Source organism: Colobus angolensis, unplaced genomic scaffold, assembly GCF_000951035.1.
Source record: "Colobus angolensis palliatus isolate OR3802 unplaced genomic scaffold, Cang.pa_1.0 Scaffold150, whole genome shotgun sequence".
NCBI classification, from domain to species: domain Eukaryota; kingdom Metazoa; phylum Chordata; class Mammalia; order Primates; family Cercopithecidae; genus Colobus; species Colobus angolensis.
The window spans coordinates 7346052-7367989 of NW_012114600.1; the positions used below are offsets into that span (position 1 = coordinate 7346052).

A 21938-nucleotide genomic window follows, 5' to 3' on the forward strand; every position below is an offset into this window, starting at 1 on the left:
GGATTCTCAGAATACAGTGCTTTGTTTCTCAACAGGAGAAATAACACAAAACTTTCTATTCTGCAAAGAAAAGACAAACTAGAATTGCATAATTAAACTCAAGTAGAAATGTGGTCATTATTTTGCATTTTCACAACTGTACACAAAATAAGTGTTTCAGCAGATTAATAATGTGTAATTTAATATAATTATATTACTGAATTTCTTACTTGTCTTAACAGCCTAAGTGATGTGTGTTTATTAAAAATCTTCACAGCCACTTCTTCTCCTTCATAGGCTGCTCGATAAACTGATCCAAAACTGCCATCACCTGTTGAAAAGAAAATACAAAGCACTTAATCTGTCCAAGCAAAAAAAAACTAAATAAATTATATCTGTTTTAATTATATCTGTTGTATATTTGAATAGAAATCTGATCTACTTGTTTCATTGAATCAAATCTCCTTTAACATTTCCTCTTCCTTCTACTCCAAGAAAGATACATCTAAAGATTTTGTCCTCAACCTTCTCATCTTTCCTCTACATATAACCTGCTCAATTATGTCATCCACTTCTGTGACTTCATCTATCCCTCTAACGTAGATAATTTTCACATTTTCACTTATAGCCACCTCCTAAGTGCTCTTCTACACTTCTAACTTTGTGTTGGATATTTCACTGGTATGCCCTTCCAACTCAAACACAGCCTATCAAAAGCCACATTTATTATCTTTTCTCCTAACCAGTTTTTATTCTACCTTCCATATAGCTGATGATAACAAGACAAAAGCTCTTTTTGAGGTCTTTCTGGAGTTAAAATTGACAAACCATTTTAACTCTTGCTCTGGTCTAACCCCACAGCTAACACTGGCAGTTCACTGTGTAGCCTCATTCACATTCCCTTCCTCTCCATTTCCACTATCACCACACCCATATGGTGGCCTCAGAGCCTTCTGCTGAGTCCCAAGAGGCCTCCTGAGTTCCTTACTTCCAACTCATTCTCTCTCTCTTGCAAAATTAATTTTCCTATCATTCTACTTTGATTGTGTCACTCTCCTGCTCAAACACAAGTTATTCCATGTTGCCTATGAAACTAAATCTAAATTCAGCTCCACAGTCATATTGTGGCCCCTAAATCCTTTTAAAGTTCTCTTCTTGTTCTTCTCATTCTCAAGGCTCGAGTTCAGTAGCTTTCCCTGCCCCAGTCCTGGCTGAACAATACATCTGAGGAACTTTTTAAAACACTAATGTCTAGGTTTAAAGATTTTGATCTAATTAGTCCCAAGAGAAAATAGTCATCAGATTTTTTCTTCTTTTAATTCTATATTTAGTAGAATTAGTAACAAGCAGATAAGGTTGAGAACAAGTGCTCTAGACAAACCGGAATAGCCAAAATTTCCTGAGCATGCTTTGTACCTTCAAGCCTCCATACCCTTGATGAGCTCTGCTACTCCATCATCACCACCTCCAGGGAGTTTATCAAGCCTATAGGGACGAATACATACCAAGAAATAGAGGCCTGCCTCAGAAACTGACCACAATCAGCCCCATGGACTGTTACTCTCCAACGACATTCAGCAAATCCTGTTTATACAATATTTATGGTTCTCATATAGTGTCTTGAAATGTAGTCACTTGATGGATATAAGTGAATACACGCAAAACAGTCTATAAGGAAATATAACAACCTGTAATTTCCAAGTGGTGAAATTACACATCTATGGAAAGCTTCTACCTATTTGTTTATTTTTTATACATCTATAATGAGCATATATAATTATATTTTATGCTCAGAGACAGAGTATATTAAAATAATTAACTCATTTGAGCATGTCTTGTATTTCTACTAGATTGTAAATATGTTAAAAGTATTATTTGCATCTTATCAGTCTTGGTATTCTCTCATTCTATCCCTCCAGTACTTAATAAATATTTGACTTTCAAAAACCATTAGTTAGGATTGTTGGTATTGAGAGAGTTTCAGGGGAAATTGTTATATATTGGAATCAGAAATAGAATCGGGTAAACAGAAGAGGGAAAAGAGAAAGAAAGCAAGTAGAGGGGAAAGGGAGAGAACGGTTCGGAGAGATGGAAACATACAATAGATGCATCTTGCTCTCTTTCCCCTCAATCTGGACAGCTATCAACAATAAAGAGAAATTGTAATGGAGCATAGAGAAGTAACATACTCTAGGGAGATACATCAAAATTTCAAGATGGAGTAGGGATTTCTAATTTTTAAAGCCCTTCTCTATTTGAGAATCACTGCTGCATTAATATGGAGTATGGATTGTAATGCCTTTCAGGTGACTGAGAACAAAAATAAAGTTAAGGACTACTATTGTGCATTTGTGATATCCAGGTTGGAAGGAAAACTGAAGGCAAGGAAATTTTCCTAATCCCTCAAATCACACCACGGAAGTGGAAGAACCTGTCTTGGCTCTCCAGAAAAATAAATAGCTCCACAAAGAGGAAATGTACCTTGTAGCTTCCTAGATGCATGAACAAAATCCCATACATTTATATTTTAAAATATATTCACAAAACAAGTCTATTCATATCTATTAAGGTGGGTCGTATTAGTCACTGCATAATAGTTACTGCTATCTGGGAAAAAGAGAGTTTTCAAAAAGCCTGAATGCACTGCTGCCCTGCAATAAAAACGGGAAGAGGGAAAATGGAGAGAGGCACGACCTTCTCCAGATTACTCTAATATAAAGATGCTGGAGTCTCCTACCTGTAAAATGTTTTTAGAAGGATGCACCTAATTTGTTAAATCACCGGTACTCAACCCCACCCCTTATCTTTGGCAACATCCGGAGACATTTTGATTGTCACACCTGAGGGAAGAAGGGGAGATACTACTGACATCTAGTGGGTGGAGGCCAGAGATGCTGCCAAACATCCTACGATGCACCTCGGTAACAGTCATCCCAGCCAAAAATGGCAACAGCTCAAAGACTGAGAAACTCCTATCTAGACTGCTTTCTGTAAATGAACGTGGGATTTATGGATTTATGGGACATAGGTCTGGAGAAGGGAGAGTAATCACAAACATCTTCTTATCTGTGTAACTAAACAGACTTGTTTGTTCTGTTTTGTTTTTGTTTTTTGAGATAGAGTCTCACTCTGTCACCTAGGCTGGAGTGCAGTGGCACAATCTCGGCTCACTGCAACCTTCACCTCCCAGGTTCAAGCAATTCTCTGCCTCAGCCTCCCGAGTAGCTGAGAGTACAGGCACCCGCCACCACACCCGCCTAATTTTTTTTGTATTTTTAGTAGAGACGAGGTTTCACCATCTTGGTCAGGTTGGTCTTGAACTCCTGACTTCATGATCCACCCCTCTTGGTCTCCCAAAGTGCTGGGACTACGGGAGTGAGCTACTATGCCCGGTCAACTAAACAGACTTTGTAAATGATGTTTCCACATACACTACTCAAAACGTGTCCATTCATCTGAAACACATTTTAATGCAGGAAAAACAAATATTTTAGGGATCTGCGTCTGACAGTTTGGGATTTCTTCAGAGGAAGGATGCACTATGTCTGGTACTTTCCTGTATACCTTGAAGTTTGGAGTTGATTAAAATGTAGGATTCAGCATTGACAATTCAGCATTTTGTGTTAATCCTCTATTACTAATACATTAACTTCCTCAGTTCCAAAGCATTTAAATTCATCCTAAACTTCCCAATGAATGCCAATATGAAAGGTATAAAGGTGTTTATTTAGCTTTAAATATCATGTCCCAAATTTTGGACAATTTTTTGCTAAGAATATTATGTCCTGACTGACAGATTTTAGGCATTATCTCTGGGGTAATTTGATTAAAATTAAATTTATACACACAACAACAACAAAAACTAAACAAAGTAAGGTCAAAATTGTCTTTAAATGTTTTACATTAAATCAGTCTAATGCATTTCGTAGTTGTCTCAATGACTCTGGAATGTTTAAAACTTGAGTACGTCAGCCTACTGTTAATAATAACATACTTGTAAATTGCTATTAGAGTAGATTTTAAAACTTCTCACCACAAAAATATGTATTTGAGATAATGTATATGTTAAATAGCTAAACTTCTCCATTCCACAACATATACATATATCAAAACATCATGTTGTATACTATAAATATATACAATTTTTACTTGTCAATTAAAAAAATAAATTTGTATAAAATATATTAAAAAAAAAACAATAACCAAGGAGTCAGATAGATCATGGCATCACAGGCCTTGTAAAGACATTAGCTTTTATTCTGAGAGACATGAGAAGCCACACATGTAATCTACGGAATGACATACAGTGACATATCTTATGTTGACTGCTTCTTTCCCAAAGTAGTTATAATGCATACATTTTTCATCTTCTGAAGTGTATGAGCATTTTTTAAAAACATCTTTTAGGCCTAAAAATCCATGTACAATGATAGGACAGGTCCAGGAAGTCAAGATACAAACGAGAATATTGGAACATGGTTACCATACTTCACCTTTTCTCAATGAACACCTAAACATGCTACATGAATTCAATGATTTCCATCATACTCTATTGAAAATAACAGATTGAATTCATGGAACCAACAAATGTAAATTGTTCAGCATACCAAAAAAAAAAAGAATTTGAGTATATCACCATGTGACACTCCTGACTTTTTAATTTCAAGGCTTTTTATGAATATTTCTATGAGAATTCAGCATTGTCACACTCAGTCATAAAACCCCTGCTATGACTACACTGAGGTGTGCTTCCCTTACCTATTCTGTCATTTTAAATACAAAATATGGCTGCTTCACTTAACTCACCTGAAAACTTTCTTATTTGCCTCCCATATCCCTGGCAATTAAGGCAAATACAAAGATACATTTCATAAATATTTGTGCTTCCACAATAATCTCATCCTCATCTTGATCCTAGTCTACATGATTATGTGCAAAGCAAATTCCAGATCTGTAACATGATATTCCTTTAAAATATATCATTCCAAATAAAAAACATTATAACAAATATATGAAGACAGTAAACATCTATGACAATATAATTATGAGATCTATTTTCTAAATTATAAGGAGAAAAATACATCCTAATTTTTATTCTCAAATTAACAAAAAGAATTACCTAGGAGAAACTCTGGAGCTTGTTCAAATTCCAGCTCATCATTATTCAACATAATATTTCTAGGCAGGTCAGCCAAAATCAAGTCAGGGGCAATCTGAGATATTGGAATAGTGAGCCTTGGTTGATCTGGATGTACTAAGAGATCTCCTGAAAAGTAATAAAACACTTTTTATATAAAAACAACATTTAAGGAGATACATAAATCTGTGGTTTTGATATGAAAAAATAATGGAATATTTTCTATAATTTCTAACCCCTCCCTTTCTAACCAATCCTAGATTTCTCTAGAAAATTTGAGAACATTTTAAAGATTCACTTAATTATCTATCTACTTGGAATTTCAAAAACTTATTCCTACGTTCACTTGTAGAATTCTGAACTGCTGCAGACTACCAGACATCTGACTAGAAAGTTATCTATTCTCTGCCTTTGCCACATTCATGAAGCTGAAGCTGTTATTATATGGCAGACTTGTTGGTCAATTACATCCGTGTATTGTCCATTTGAATCTTTATAACAATTCTATGAGATAGATGTGGTTGGTATTCCTGTTTCACAGATGAGGATATGTTGCTCAGTGAGCCAGCATTCAAACCCTCAAATCAACATTTTCTGAATCTAGGATACAAGATTTTATTGGTAATAAATATAATCCAGTTTTCTGAACAGTCCCTATAACTGAATATACTATTTTTCAACTCATCCCTTATGAATAAGAATATTTACATTTAATAAAAATCATTTTGTAAGTATTGAAGGATCACTTAAACGCATTTGTAAGTTGTTTCAAAACATACCTTCCTCTGCTTTCTTCATCAAGTCATCAAGTAAGATTTTTTGATGCTCTTCACCATCATTAAAACTATATAATGCCCATTTCTTCAACAGAGTTTCTCCTTCACCACAAATATCAATCTCCAGCAACCCAGGAAACCATTCCTCCATGAGAGAATCAATGTGGTCCACAACTTGGCCCAAAAGAATACAGCCTACATGATTGAAAACAGAGCTCAACGTCTTGTCTAAACCTCATACTGTCACAAAGCTTTAAGATAAAGGTTTTTTGTTTATATATATATTTTTTTTAAGTTTAGATTTCTTTAGTGTTACAATTGAAGCACTTAAATTGACTTCCTTACCTTTTCTACAAGAAGGAACTGTAATTTTTAAGAAACTCTCTGGGTGATTGTCTAAGACTTCAGATCCTACCAGACAATAAGCTTCAGGAGACCAATTTAAGTAGATGCCTTGTCGCCAATACATTCTGTTTGGGCGAAGTGCTCGTTCTAAAAGAAATGTAAATGGATCCAAATGGAGCGGTTTATTAACTACTTCCTAAATTAAAGAGAAAAAATCTACTGCACACACCACAAGTGATCGTAATACAGATCTATTCATTTTGAAAGAAAGTATTGGGTTGTTAATGGTATGAGTCCTCATCCATATCTATTAAACATTTTATCCATAACTTTACAATAAAACGAGCTAAATCCCCTGTAGATTAAGACCCATTTCAGGTTGATGCTGTTAAGCAGTTTAATAGGCTTAACCGATGAAGAAAGAGAATCATAAATCAGTCCTCATAATTTTCAAAAAGAAATTGATTGTGCTAAACCCAAAACTTTCTGAACTTTTTAATGCAATGTAACTACCTATATGTTGATTAATTCCAATCAAAGTAAAGTTTATTTTGGAAACCTGTAACACCTGTGTAAAGCGAATTTTAATCCCCAAAATGGTATTTTCCCTTTGGAGTACCAAAATGTCTCTATTTATTTTAGAGGAAAGAGTTAGCATTACAAACACCAGATTTGCTCTTTTTTTTGTAAATGGCTTAGTGGCTGTGCAACAGAAAAGAGATAATCACAGTCCCTACAATGTAATCACGGCCAAGAGCTGAGTGAGCACCTAAGGAGTTTTCTTCCTGACAAATTGGACGAGGTTATATGTGCTTGTGTATCTTTACATTGCCTACTCCAAGGTTTTATGAGCGTATTTTCTAATTCTTCAGCTGCCTTCCAAACAAGTAAACTCTGAGAAAATGGCATATTACTTTTCATATGCCATTTCCCTAATTTCTCTAAATATTAAGTCTTCATTAAATACTCACCTCTCCCTGAAAGCATGTAAGGTGAAATCTCAAGTAATCGATTGATTAACCTCGACCAAAATCCCATTGGGAAATAAGGCATTTCATATAGTCGGATGATAATTTCAGAGTTCTCACAATGGGGAAGCTCTATCACAGGCCTGTGGTCAGACAAACTAAAGGAAAAAGGACACTATGGTTATACAGCCTCACAGAATACCCAAAAATGTTGACCAAATGATTTTACTGCTTAAAAATCAACGAAGGTAACCATTCCAAGCAACTGTGGCCTTTTTGTAACATTGTTTCACTATATGTTTTTCCTGCACCAAAAATTCAGAGGTCATTAATCAATTCAAATGCATGCTCAGATGTAGATGCATGAAATATTTTTGGTAATCCCTGTGCACTAATACATAAATTATTATAATTAGTTATGCATAGACAAATGTAATTTTACATAAATCCTGAAAAATACATGTCCTAGAAAAAAGGTGTATATTTATTTTTACAATTGGCTGCATCCATCAATCAATGTAATTTGCACATTTCAACATCATATTACTTTACAACATTTCCCACTTGCTTATAAAGGAGTAGGACAGCGATAGTATAGGCTAAAACTTAGGCATCCACTGTGATGCCATAAATGCTTTTAAAATTCTGTTGAAAACTCACTATCTTCTCAGAACTTGCTTAATAAACTCTCTCAGTGTTGTTTAAGAACACACACATACACAAACAGGGATGCACACACCCACACATACACACACATTTCTCTCCACTATTTACTTTTCTTAAATAATTTAAACAGTGATAAGCCAACTAGTAACTATATATATAAAATAAGTTTTACTATATCTTTAAAGTGTCAGATGCAATGTTTCATTCCAAAATAAGTATGTCAGCAGGAAGTTTACACTAGAAGCAAAATATATTTATTTATTTATTTAATACATCTATTATAGACTACAGTTACTTTGACAATTAAAAGAATAGATAGTGAATTTCCATGTAGCAATTATTTTTTAAGGTTTTCTTTACCTGCTTGGAACCAGCAAATATTCTTCTCCTATTGGCAAAGCAATCTGGAATTTTTCTAGGAGCTTAAAGTACTGTGACATGTAGTTCTTTGGAAATCTCCTTTTCTTCGAAAGAAATTTTTCCACATCTCTACGTGAAATAATTCCCTTAGGGTGTTTTGGACAACCTTCCACTTTCACTGTCAAAATCTGAAAGATTGAGTCATAAATAATCACTAGAATTTGTTTTCTGAAATGTTGCAAATTTAAAGCATTTTAGGTCTCTTTGCTCAGTGAAAGTAGTCAGAAAGATTTTAATGTTTTCAAGTGCAACAAAGTACCTAATTTTTCTAGCAACTATGTGGCCTAGAAGCCCAGAGGGGCATTCACTCTCAAAAAAAAAAATTGTTAAATTAAGGGAGTTAATTCAGATCGGAAATCATTGAACTTCTCTGGAACCAATGAACATCAGTATTTCCCTAGCTTCAGTGAAAAGATCAATCCAATACTTCACTTCTGTTTTGCAGTCTCATCAATAATATATTCCCAGGAAAATGATCTTCCAGACAATTATCAATACAGGTTTGAAATAGAAATATTACTTCACATTTATATATTAGGAGAGGGTTTCCATGAATAGGAAGACAGATGGTGTAGTAGAGTTTCATGATTCTCAAAGTAACTACTGCATTTTGATAGATTCTACTTGCAGTGTCTGGGTCAGTAGGTCTGGGATGAGGTTTGAGAATCGGCTTTTTTAGCGAGCAACCCTGATGATTCTAACACAGAGATCATACTTTGAGCTTTGATCATTGTCATGGCAGTTAAAACTCAGAATCCAGATTCAAATCCAGGCTCTGTTACTAGCTGTGTCACCCTGGGAAAGGTATTTGATTTCTTTAATGCACAGCTTTCTTCTCTGTAAAATGAGATAGTAAAAGTGATCGTCTTAGATTGCCCTGAGAATGAAATAACACATGCAAAGCACGCAAAGTACATATGACAAATTTTAGCATATTTATCTATACATTCCAATTTATTTTGCTTTACAAATTCACTTTAAAAAGAGGTTTGTCACCGCATGTTCTCACTCATAGGTGGGAACTGAACAATGAGATCATTTGGACTCGGGAAGGGGAACATCACACACTGGGGCCTATCATGGGGAGGGGGGAGGGGAGAGGGATTGCTTTGGGAAGTAAAAATGACATAAATGATGAATTGATGGGTGCTGACGAGTTGATGGGTGCAGCACACCAACATGGCACAAGTATACATATGTAACAAACCTGCACATTATGCACATGTACCCTAGATCTTAAAGTATAATAAAAAAAAAAGAGGTTTGTATTTAATTTTCTTTGGTAGATCTATAATGTTCAAGGAATACTTTAACAGAAGCAAATATTATTTATGCTATAATGTAGTTGAGTGAAATACCAGGTTATAAAGTCCTTAGGCCCAAGGACTTGTCTTACCCATCTCTATATTTCTATTTTGTTTGCACAGTATTTATTGAATCAATGAATGCATGATTGATTGTACATATTGGTATTTAATGACAGTGTGCAATGGGCCTATAAATAATAACAACTGTTGTTTAAGACTTCTCCCATGTTGTGTACTTTATAGCAATTCCAGATTGCTGTTACAATTCAGGTGGTAAAGAGAATTGTTTGCTCTTTTAGTGTTTTTTAAGTGCTAAGACCTTTTTTTGACAACTCATCTCCAACTATACTTCATATTTTCTTCGTAGCACCCACTCAACATATTATATGTTTATTTATTACTTCTTTTCTCTCATTTGAATATTAGCCCTATGAACGTAACTCATAGGCCCTGGAGTCAAACAACTTGGTTTGAAATTCTAACTCTACCTTTTCCTGAATGTGTACCATTGGGTAAATTATTCAACCTCTCTGTCAATCAGTTTCTTCATCTGTATCACAGGGGTTAATAAAATATCATTTGGAAGGGTTGCTGTGAGAATTACATGAGATAATCTTTGAAAAGCACATATTAACCTCATGGGTATTAGCCATTATTATCTAGTTATTCTAATTTATTTTACTAAGATACATTTATTTTTTTAAGAGTTTGTGCTTGATTTTCCTAGTGGATCTATAGCATGCTACCATTATTTACAGCAGAAGTTTCCAAAGATGGACACATCATTTCTATCCCTATACACAGGTGCTATCCATATGGAGTCTATTTCCCTTCCCCTTTATTCTGAGGTAGGTTTGTGGTTACTCTGGTTACTAGAATGTAGCAGAATTAATATTTTTGCTAGTCCTCGGCCTAGCCTTTAAGAGGACAGAAAAATTCTGCTTCATTTCTCTTGGTAACCAGCCACCATGAAAGATGTCCAATTACTCTGTAATCACCACGCCACGAGGAAGCCCAACCTAGCCATATGATAGGCCACATGGAGAAGCACCAATACTCCAAAAACGTGCACGTACCTTTCTCGCACTTTCCAGCTCAGTTTAATAAATGAAGCCAAGTGAATGACCCTTGCCAATACGATGTGGAGCAGAACCACGCAGCTGAGCCCAGTCAAGCCACAGAAGAATGAGAGATGATAAATTGTTCACATTTTAAGCCTCCAAGTTTTGAGGGGGTTTGTTACGTAAGAATAAAATCTGCAACATTATCTTGACTTCATCATCTTTAAAAGAGCTCCTAACATTCCTTCAACTTAACAACCTGAATAGCTAACTGATGCCTTATTCAAGGACAGAGAATTTTCCAAATTCCTTTGTATTTCTCCCATGTATTTTTATCAAGGTTAAATTGCCATATAAGCTTTTTAATGTTCCACCTGATGAATTCAATAGGTCTCTTTCATATCTCTTTTATCATACAGTTAAATGAGTCTTGTAAGCTTCTCCCTGCCTTAATGGTACCTTTTAAAAATAAGTTTAGTGACCTTACAGCTCGGGGCACATAGAGTTGGTGGGCTCATTAGAGCTTCTGCACCATGAAATTATTCATGCCCTTGCCTTGATTCATGAAGGTGAATACTCTTATTTATTTTTGCTAATAGCTGTCAGACAAGTTGCTCTTGGTTTCACTTCATTATTTAAGAGCTTTCATTTCCTTTAAACCTTAGTGAGAAAATGACATTATATTTCAATTTATTTGCATAAATAAAAATGATAGTACTTCTTTTTTAGGTTAATAAGAAATTTAAATTATCATTTTATTGACATTTTAAATCTGTCTTTGAAAGTAACTTTGAGTGGCTCAAATTAACTTAATTTTTACTTAAGTTATCATATTTATAACTATGCTAATGAGAAGAACTTTCATGGATTTTCAACTTAATTACTCCACAAAATCTTTAGGAATTTTATTGCAGTCACAGTGAAAATCTGCTTAAAAGGGGGATTCTGATGCAAACTTCTTCCTTATTCTACTGTACAAGATATGCCCACCCTAATGTTCACATGTGTGTGATTTCAAGTGTTCCATAGTGACATGGAAACACATCACTTTAGGGAGCAACTATGGCGTTTCCTTGACTATACGGAGTTGAGTTACCTCCTGATAGCTACCATGCGCCAACTAGGACAACAAAATTGCTGGATATATTTAAAACTTCCTTTGCTGTACAGGATGCAGCTACCTACACATCTTTTTTATTTGTGCCCATAAATGACACACTTTCCAAAACTACGTACCTCTTTATAGTTCTGAATTTTTAAAAATTTCCTAATTAACATTCTTTAAATTGCCAAATAGATCCAGTATAAAATTAGCTAACATTTACCCCTCACTTACGCTGAACTAGGGAGGCAATATAGAAGACAACTGTTATTTTCCTTATTTAAAAAATAAGTAAACAAAGGCTTAATGCATTAAGAAATTTCACAGAACTAATAATTAATTACAAGAGACTGAAGCATTGGTCAAGGTGATGCTTGAGTAAGTGCTCTGGGTCACATTACTGTCTCCATTATCGTTTAATAATTGAGTAAAATCACACGATCCATGACATATGTGCAGAAGGTTGAAAGTCTAATTTAAAAATACCTACCAAAATAGCAGTAACTAGCACACTGCAAACAATCACTGACTGCAATGTTTCAATATGCTCTCAAGTTCATGGTACTGGATTTAGCCTCGACTGAGTTCTCTCTTCACAATAGCTTCCTTTTTTTCCTTAGATGGAATTTAGGAACAATTATTCAAGACTGTCTGAGTGAATTTAATTACCTTTATGGTTTAATTGGAAGAGATATTTGTAATATAAAAATATATAATAATTTTAGGGACTCGGGCAGCCACATGCAAAACTATAAATTTCACTCATCAACAAATCAGAAGCTAAATGTTTCTCAACTAGGGTCATTTTCACATTCTCCAAGCAATATTTAGCAATGTCTGGATACATTTTTGCTTGTCACAGCTAGAGGATATTACTTACATCTAGAATATAAAGGCCAAAAATGCTGCCAACATGCTACAATGTGCAACAAAGAATTATCTGGCCCAAAATGTCATCATGCTGGCGTTGAAAAGCCCTGAGGTAGTATGCTTTGCTCAAATGGTCTTTTATGTCAAAGCTACAGAGATGGTTTATTGTAACTAATTAAACTCACTGGTAATGGATTATCATTCGGAGAAAAAACCATTTTCCATGTGAAATATAAGAAAAAAACAGCTATAACCAACGCCATCCGAAGTTTTCAAAATCGTAAGCATGTAAAGTTCAGATCATTTCACTTAAGTCAAAATTCCCCTCCATGTTATCTAGACAAAGGTTTCACAGGCTCAGCACCCCAATTTTCTTCTATGTGTTTACCCCAAGGATTTCCATAAAGCCTTGGTTCAACTGACTATTTCAGTAACCAAACCAATAACCTCATCAGGATCTAGTAAAGCAGCATGGGACAGAGTGATACAAACATCTGTATGTGGCTTGAAAACCAAGTCATGGAAGTGAACTCAAGACATCTTTCCTTCTTCCATGAAGCTCTTCAAGTAGTCTTCTATGTGAAATGTTCCACAGTCTTCTAAATTCACAAAAGTTTTTGCCTTAACTAAACCCAAACTCTAAAATGCTCAATGCTCTGGGCACCATCTGTTCTTTGACCATAACCCCCGTGCCACAAAAATAAAAGACACCAACCTGCGCCATGATTTTACAAAGCCATTTGGGTTCCACAAAATACAGGTCACTTAACTGCAGTGCTGGGTCTTGAAAATGAAGAAGGACTCCTGTAGTAAAAATTCATCAAACAGTGAAACATGGAATGTAGAACAAATATCAAGGGGCTTTAGAAAGAATCTAGTCCAACTTCCTCATTTTACAGGTAAATAAATTTCAGCATACCTAGTGGCAGAGCTGGAACTAGAAGCTGTGCATCGTATGGTCTAAAGTCCCAATAGAGTATTTTTAAACTACATAAAACAATCATATATAAACATATTTAAGACACTGACATGCATTACAAAGCATATTTCATGCATACATAGAAATTCATAATTTTCTGTTTTGCTTGCTGAATAAACACTACAAAGACATGTTTTATTTTCAAATACAGATAAGAAACACAGCATATTTCGGCATACCTTAAGAACAATGGGGAAAAGGAACAGATCATAAACCATGGGAAGCTATGTTTTACACAACAGAATCTAGGGATCAAAAGCAGTTTCCCAGTCACTTACTCTAGTACTATCAAACAACTCACACATTTCTGGCAAAGTAATATGATCAAATACACAATCAGCACTGAAGTTGGTTTGAGAATTTTCATCTTTGAGATCAATATTTGATGGAAGAGAGCTAGATCTTCCATTCAGCAGCTGCATCATCTCAGGGAGCCATTGATTCTCAAAGCGTCCCAGTTAGACCATTCCAACAATAATTCCCCTTTGCAATATAAAAATAAGTTTCACATGCACTAAACTCATTTGACATTATGGAAGGATATGGCTGTGCTCTGGGTTCCACAGCTCCTGAATAGTACCAGTAAGTTCTAGAACCCAAATATTTTAACTCCCACTCAGGGAATCTTTCCACTACTTTACTCCTAGGTGATTTCTGAATTTGTTTTCTTACAACACGATACATGATTTGTCATCCACACACATGATGATCCTCCAAAAAGAAAAAAATCAGTGGCCTATCAAAGAACTGTATGGATATTCTCTCATCTTTTAATATAAATTCTATACAAGATTCAGAAACACTTTTATAAGTTATTACAGCTGAGCTTTGAAAATAAGGAAAGAAACACACAAACCTGATTCATTTAGAAAGTGAACTGCGTGAGGAAGCTCATTTTCATCTAACTGCAACTGATTTTCTCTCACTAGTTGTAATAATCGTTTCTGGTCAATTACAGGAAATTCAACTGGCACATTTTTACGCTCCGATAAAATGATTTTCTCAAGTTCTACATAGCAGTCTGGAATCAGCTGTCCAACAACAGGCTGATCTCGGATCTATGAAATTACAAATGAGAAGCCGTAAAAATCTATTTTATTCATGTATTTGTCAAATGGTTGGCAAATTCAGCGCTAACAGTTTTTACAGAAACAGATATGTTATTCAGAAGTACATTTTTAAATCAAATCAAAATATAATAAAAAGCTCTTTAGATTGTAAGGAGTAAGTACAATGAAATCAAAATAGGAAAACTGTTGATCCAGAGACAAATTAGGAAATACCAAATAAAATAGTATGGAAATGTTTATCTCACTATCCAGAAATTCCATGGCAAAAAACAAGATAAATCACTAACCATAAGAAAGACTTTTTACATCTTAAGACATTAAACTTAATGTGAAACAGACACGCTAGCATAAGATATCAGTACAAATTACAAGAGCTTTTGGATATTACATTTTAAATATTCAAGGTAAAACATTAAATTTTGTGCTTGTTATTTGTAAAATGTTACATTGATGGGATGTATATATCAACAGTGAAACCTGGAGACATAAAATCCCACTCAAGCTGTGTTTTTCATGGAACCTTGAATTTGGGAAAATGAGAATCATCTAAACACCAGTGATTCTGCTAGGAGAGGATGATCATTGTTCTGTTGCTTTTAGAATCTAATCACTGTCTACAAAATGAGAAATACATAAAAAAAGATTTTTTAAAGAATGGGCTTAAGAGAATAGTTTCTATAATAAAAGTATCTTCCAAACATTTTTTAAAATATAATTTTAAATAGAAAGGCAACTCTTAATAATATCTGCAATGCCTTTAAAAACCACCAGATGGCAAACTCTCCCTATTTCTGGACCTATGGAACTTACATATTCTTTTCACCTGAAAATAAGCAGAATTTCTGCTTAAATTCTTACACTTACTACAAATAGAAATTCAGCATACATAGACAAAAAATTAACTTGGTCTTTTTCATTTGTGACTAAAACCTTAAGGAGACAACCATAACCATTACTTCTGTATTTACCTGCGAATGGTTACTCAAGAGACTGTTTTCGTGTATCTTTTGACCCAGACAATTGGAGATAATTTCGCTAATCTCCACTTTTCATGTTCCCTCTCAGAGTCGTTCATAAACTAAGATGAAATGGAACTTCAGATTGAGGTTTATGTTTTAATCCAAGGAGGGAAACCTCCATACAAAAGTAAACAAGAGTTCTCAAAGAAAGCAAATCAAGTAGAAACGGGATGAGTTTTAGGGGACTAGGTCTCAAAGCCTAAAGGGATGCCTGCTCTGCTAATGGGCTGAACAAGATTAAAAGGAGTATTGTCGGCATTGAACTCTGTATTGTCCTGCTTCTCCTTTCAGCATGATTATCAGTTCACTGACAAGCTGAGTCAAAAAAATAAAACTTAAAGTGTCTGCACAGACACATGTTAATAAGGTTGAGACAGAAAAAGATTAGAGAAGAGCTAAGATCAAAGGGAAAGATGAAAAATAAATGAGAGGACAAAAAAAGATCTCTAATAGATTAAAAGCTGCTCTTTGAATTCAGGTTGAAGCACCTCAGGGAAGAAAGAATTTTCAAGTTCTGGCAGGCCCACAGGCCCTGGGTCCTCTGAAAGAGTCACTCTTCTACAAAGCAGAGTCACTCTTCTACAAAGCAATCAAATGAGTTTTCAAACCATTATGCCAGAATGCTGTGTCCATTAGCAATATATACTTTTCTTTCACTAATACTGGTATTTCTCAAAGCATTTGTTTTACTTCCTTGTAAAAAGTTGTCTTCAAAGTCGATTTACAAGTCCCAAAAGGAAAACTGGTCTGATTTATTGGTAATGATATCTATTAGACAAAAGCAGTATTAATACAGCTTAATGAACCACCTTATCTGTGACTTTGCATCAACTAAATTCAGGCCTTTTCAAAACAAACTCGTCCTCCAACAAGTCTTTTTAAAGATATGATACATTCTCTGACAGCAATGATGAAAAGGGAAACTATCAAAATATTCTCAGTAACAACAAAGTTTTTGAAGTATGGGTATAGTCTCAGAAAAAAAAAAAAACCTCGATTAAGAGATTAACTGGATCAATAAATTTTGTGTATTTGTTTTTCTTTAAGCCATATTACTTTCTAATTACATGTCCAAGAAGAGAATAGGAAAATCTACAAATAAATAATGTCATTTTTACATGACATTACCATCTATCATCAATAAAACCTTTTAATAACTATAATAAATGTGTGCTGAAGGACACGAACATACAAATTCTCTCCCTGGACACCGCAAAAGCCATCACTTTTACAAAGGGCTCATTAGGTTTTGCAGAGAAGCACACATAATCTATATAAAAGGAACAGAAGTAAGCTAACTGGCCAACGCAGAGTTATAACCAAGGTGACCATATAATTTATCATCCAAATTGGAATGCTTTTGAGAATATAGTGGGACACTATTAATAATTATGCTGGGACTGCCCAGGCGAAATAGGACTCTATTTATCAGCCAGGATCTTGATCATTAGTGCTAATGAGCTAAGCCAAGAGGGACTAAGTGAAATTCATCATTATGTTTGTCATATGGAACTATCAAGGGTATTTTTCAGTACAGTTTACACCACACTCCCTGTAGAACCCAGTGAATATTTCTTTTTCCTGCAAGTATTAAAAAAGAGTGTTCTCTCGCTCAAGCCTGTAATCCCAGCACTTTGGGAGGCCGAGACGGGCGGATCACGAGGTCAGGAGATCGAGACCATCCTGGCCAACACGGTGAAACCCCGTCTCTACTAAAAAAATACAAAAAACTAGCCAGGCGAGGTGGCGAGCGCCTGTAGTCCCAGCTACTCCGGAGGCTGGGGCAGGAGAATGGCGTAAACCCGGGAGGCGGAGCTTGCAGTGAGCTGAGATCCGGCCACTGCGCTCCAGCCTGGGCCACAGAGCGAGACTCCGTCTCAAAAAAAAAAAAAGAGTGTTTTCTCTGATAACTGATTTATTTATGCTTTAAAAAGATTTGGCTTACCAGAAGAGAATTTTAAACATTTAAAACATAATTCCTAAAATAAAAAGCCCATTTTGTATGAACTAAATAATTAGTGAGACACTGCTGAAAATCAAGTCAGTGGTCTTCATGACTAAATAAAACAGCTGCCTCACAATACAGAGGGGAAAAAATTTGGAATGGGAATCACCGTGACAAAATATATGAAGGAGTGGCACAAAGGATCAAGATGTTCATAAAACAGGAATTCCAAATGAAAGGAGGAAATGGAAAAATAACAGTCAAAGAATAATAGAAGAAAGATGATCCCAAGACCTCAGTATTCACCTTTACCCTTGGACTGAACCACCACTACAAGAAGTTGGGTGAGAAAAGACATCAAAAACATTTTCTCAGATTCTCTCTCAGAAACATTTTCTCAGTATCCCAGAAATGTTCTCTTAGTTTCTCTCAGGGTCCTCTAATTATTTTTTATTCCCATTTCTATGAATTAGAAATGAAGTCTGGTATAAATAATTTTAAAATGGAAAAGACTTTAATAATGCTAACAGCAATGGGGAAAGAAACCCCACAATTTTAAGTGAGTTGTTCACTTCTCAAAATTTCTGACGTTTCTAGGCAGTTACATAACATGAGAATTAATAAATTACATTTCTCTACCAGCCTACCATGTTACCTTGAAATTAAGGCTCTCGTTTATGATGGTTTTCCGAAGTTTTGCCAAAGCATCAGATTCCTCGGTGGCATTCACAAAGTGGTAATCTCGTATAGCAGGGAATCCTCGCTTATTCAGGAGTTCCTTGGTGATTTTACTTATGCAGGCTTTGCGCTGCTTTTCATCAGAAACATCCAAATGTGTGCCAACGAGAATCACAGGGGAAGAAGAAGCGCGAGCCTGGAGGGAAAGACACAAAACCCTCTTGTGTTTGCTTTCAAATTGGGCCTGCTCACATTCCTGTTGATATTTGCTTTCCGTGACATTCACTTGAGTGGAAAAGAGAAACTAACAGACTTCAGAAGAAGAAAAGAACAACTGTCCTTTTATTTCCTTAAACCTAAGAAAACAACGTAACCTAGACATTTTAAAAAATCATTTTTAGGCCTTTCTTAATCCAATTTTTATCCCTTTTAGGTAGCCTATATAATGGTAGTAGCATAGTTTTCCTTTCCCATCTTCATGCCTTAAAATGAGTTATCCACTCCTAAATAAAATAAGCATTTCATAAACCCACAAATTATATCAAATTAACCTCATATCATGTATATTTTCTCCTCCTTATCTGTGAATTTAATCTTCTAAATTCATTTTAATGTCATTCAATTTGGAGTCTACAATGAAAGAATAAAAGCCATTCAAGCAAGTATGACTGCCACTGTAATATTTGCTCATGTTGGCTAGCTGTAAAAAAGTTAATAAAAGAAACATTTAAAAACACCCAAATTACAAAACAAGCAGGTATGCAGCCAAATTACATGGTTAAATATCCTGAAACAAGCCTTTTTAAGGACTTTACTCACAGAAGAGCTCATTGCAGCATCATGCAAGCAGCATTTTAGTCTCAATTCTTAAAAGCCATAGTGTTTGAAAGCATAGCTGACAAGACAACAAAGGAAAAGATACAAAAGCAACAAAAGGGAGATTCCAGATATAACAGCATAATAATCCGGGACCACTTATTATTATGTGATTAAATAGATTAAAAGGATACAATCTGAAGGATTTCACACTAAATGGACCCTGAGTACGAAGTTGATGATATATATAGATTGCTTTTTTAAATTAGAAAAATTTAGATTTCATTTAAGAAATAATATGATTAAAAAAACAGTTGAACATATATATTTTCAAGTTTTACAGCATAAAAGAATTTTGGGTTACCAATAACATTCACCAATATGGAACATACCATTTTCATGTTATGATTTAATTACTCTGAAAGTTTCCCAACTCAAAACTTTAGTGCTTCTTTTAAGAAAGTATTTAAAGAGACTGAAGCAACTGTTTGCCCAAAATAAATTAACGTACACACACACACACACACACATTATTTTCTATTTTCAAAAGATCAGAATAAATCACCTTTATATTGAAGAGCCAAGGCTTCATGGCATCAACTTCAGCCTGTCCTTTGCTGAGGTCATAGACAGCAAGGTACAATGCTCGCTGCGTCATAAAATGAGGATGAGTACTATAGAATTCCTCACGACCTAAATAAAGATTAGAGACAAATTTTTTAAATCTTTCAAACAACAGGCAAGAACCCTTTTTAAAAAAATATCTGGGGGGAATAATACTATTTATTATTTAGCATACTAATAAGAGAAAAACAACAGATAATGTTTAGAGAACTATTCTGGGTTTTTACAAGGGATTGACCACTTTTAGCATATATGGCACCAACCGATCAAAATACCTAGCACCGTATTGTTACCAACATATCCTTCCATGTTCCTCTCCATTCTGGAGGCAAGGGTAAAATTAGGAGACGTAAAGGGCTTTGGAATAATTCCATACAGTCTACCAGGTTTCTGGATATTAGAACAGAAAGCTCAGTTTTTGAATCCCTGTTCAAAACAAATGGTAAAAGTGAATTTTAAAATTCTATAGAAAGAAATACCTGCAAAATCCCACACATTCAGAACGAGATCTCTCTTTCTTTTGCCTCTTATTTGGATAGGCCAGTCTTTCACATCTATGCCAACTGTGGCACTTTGCATTCCAAGATCTGATTTCTTGGTTTTCATTAATTGCTGCAATAAGGTGGTTTTACCACTCCCAGTATTTCCAACAATCATAAGTTTCATTCGGTTATAGGGCACAGCCTTTTTTAACCGCTGTTGAAGAAACCTAGTATTTGAAATATAAAAATAAAATAATAAACTGTTGAAAAGTACACTTAAGATTTAGGTGAGTTCTTTTGCATGTCACACTATTCTAAACTATAATATCCAAAAGATTGCATAGCTCATATAACTAATAATGTACATGTCTTTCAGAGTACTGTTAATGCATATATTTTGCTAGAGATTTTAGTGTGGTTGATAATGTTTGGTAAAATCACCAAAGAAAACATGTTACACTATCACCAGAAATAATCAAAAGGCCAAAACACATTTGCAATACTAATTAGAATATGATATGCAATATACATACATCTATATATACACACATATACATACATACATGTATACATATTTGAATTTCTTTAAATAGTATGAAAAGCCCTGTAAATTACAGGCCGGGTGTGGTGGCTCATGCCTGTCATCCCAGCACTTTAGGAGGCTGAGACGGGTGGATCACGAGGTCAGGAGTTCAAGACCAGCCTGGCCAACATAGTGAAACCCCATCTCTATTAAAAATACACAAAATTAGCTGGGCATGGTGGCAGGCGCCTATAATTCCAGCTATTTGGGAGACTGAGGCAGGAGAATCGCTTGAAGCCAAGAGGCGGAGGTTGCAGTGAGCCAAGATCAGTCCATTGCACTCCAGCCTGGGCAATAACAGTGAAACTCAGTCTCAAAAAGAAAAGAAAAGAAGAAAAGAAAAACCCTATAAATTATAAAGTATAAAATTTCACAAAGTCCATATGACATAGAAACAAGGTATACATATATGTATACTGTTATAATAAAGCTTGATAATAAGGTCATATTAGTTACATTATATATGTGTGTATATACACATATACGGTATATATGATGTATAGATATGTATTCATATATATCACATATGCATATAATAGTATATATGTATAGTGAGATCACCTTACATCATAAATAAATAAATATAAACTATTATACTATCAGCAACTGTTAACAAGCTTTCATTCCTAATGATCTTAATGCAAAAACTGAACTAAATAGAAGTGTTTAGGTAGCTTAAAAACTACCTTTAAACGAATAGATTTAAAGTGTTATCAAAAATATAATGGATAGAGAAAGATACACTTTGAAATATGTTAAAATGTTGCCACAGTCTCAAATTAGAGAAAAAGACTAAATCATAAGTCACTACATCGGAGTAGTGACCAACTCATTCCTATTACTAATAAGAATCTCACCAGCATTCCTGATGATATGACCAAAAAGGATTACTTTTCTTGATTCATTTATTTCTTAAGAATGCACCACTATTTGAAAAATGGCTTTCTTCAAAAAGCAAATGATGCCTACAATTTCTAACCTGCTCTAGGTCTTCCTGTCTTCTCTGAAAATGTTAAACATGTTTAAAAGTATTTAGATATATATTTTGATAATACAGTATAATACACTGAAAGCTAGTTCTACTAAATGTTTAGTAAGAATTGAACCAATT

General features: G+C 34.7%; 1 protein-coding gene across 2 annotated transcripts in view; it reads right to left on the reverse strand.

The window, feature by feature from the left end:
- Positions 1 to 21938, reverse strand: part of LRRK2 (leucine-rich repeat kinase 2) — a 141178-nt gene that overhangs the window by 40864 nt on the left and 78376 nt on the right. For both annotated transcript variants that reach the window (XM_011936108.1, XM_011936107.1), the window contains exons 29-39: positions 20242 to 20471; positions 19704 to 19831; positions 18300 to 18518; positions 14467 to 14668; positions 13347 to 13435; positions 8232 to 8419; positions 7209 to 7363; positions 6238 to 6384; positions 5896 to 6087; positions 5099 to 5245; positions 210 to 310 (exon numbers count right to left, since the gene is read on the reverse strand). In XM_011936108.1, coding sequence (XP_011791498.1) covers positions 210 to 310; positions 5099 to 5245; positions 5896 to 6087; positions 6238 to 6384; positions 7209 to 7363; positions 8232 to 8419; positions 13347 to 13435; positions 14467 to 14668; positions 18300 to 18518; positions 19704 to 19831; positions 20242 to 20471 — 1798 coding nt within the window. The remainder of the gene's footprint in view (positions 1 to 209; positions 311 to 5098; positions 5246 to 5895; positions 6088 to 6237; positions 6385 to 7208; positions 7364 to 8231; positions 8420 to 13346; positions 13436 to 14466; positions 14669 to 18299; positions 18519 to 19703; positions 19832 to 20241; positions 20472 to 21938) is intronic.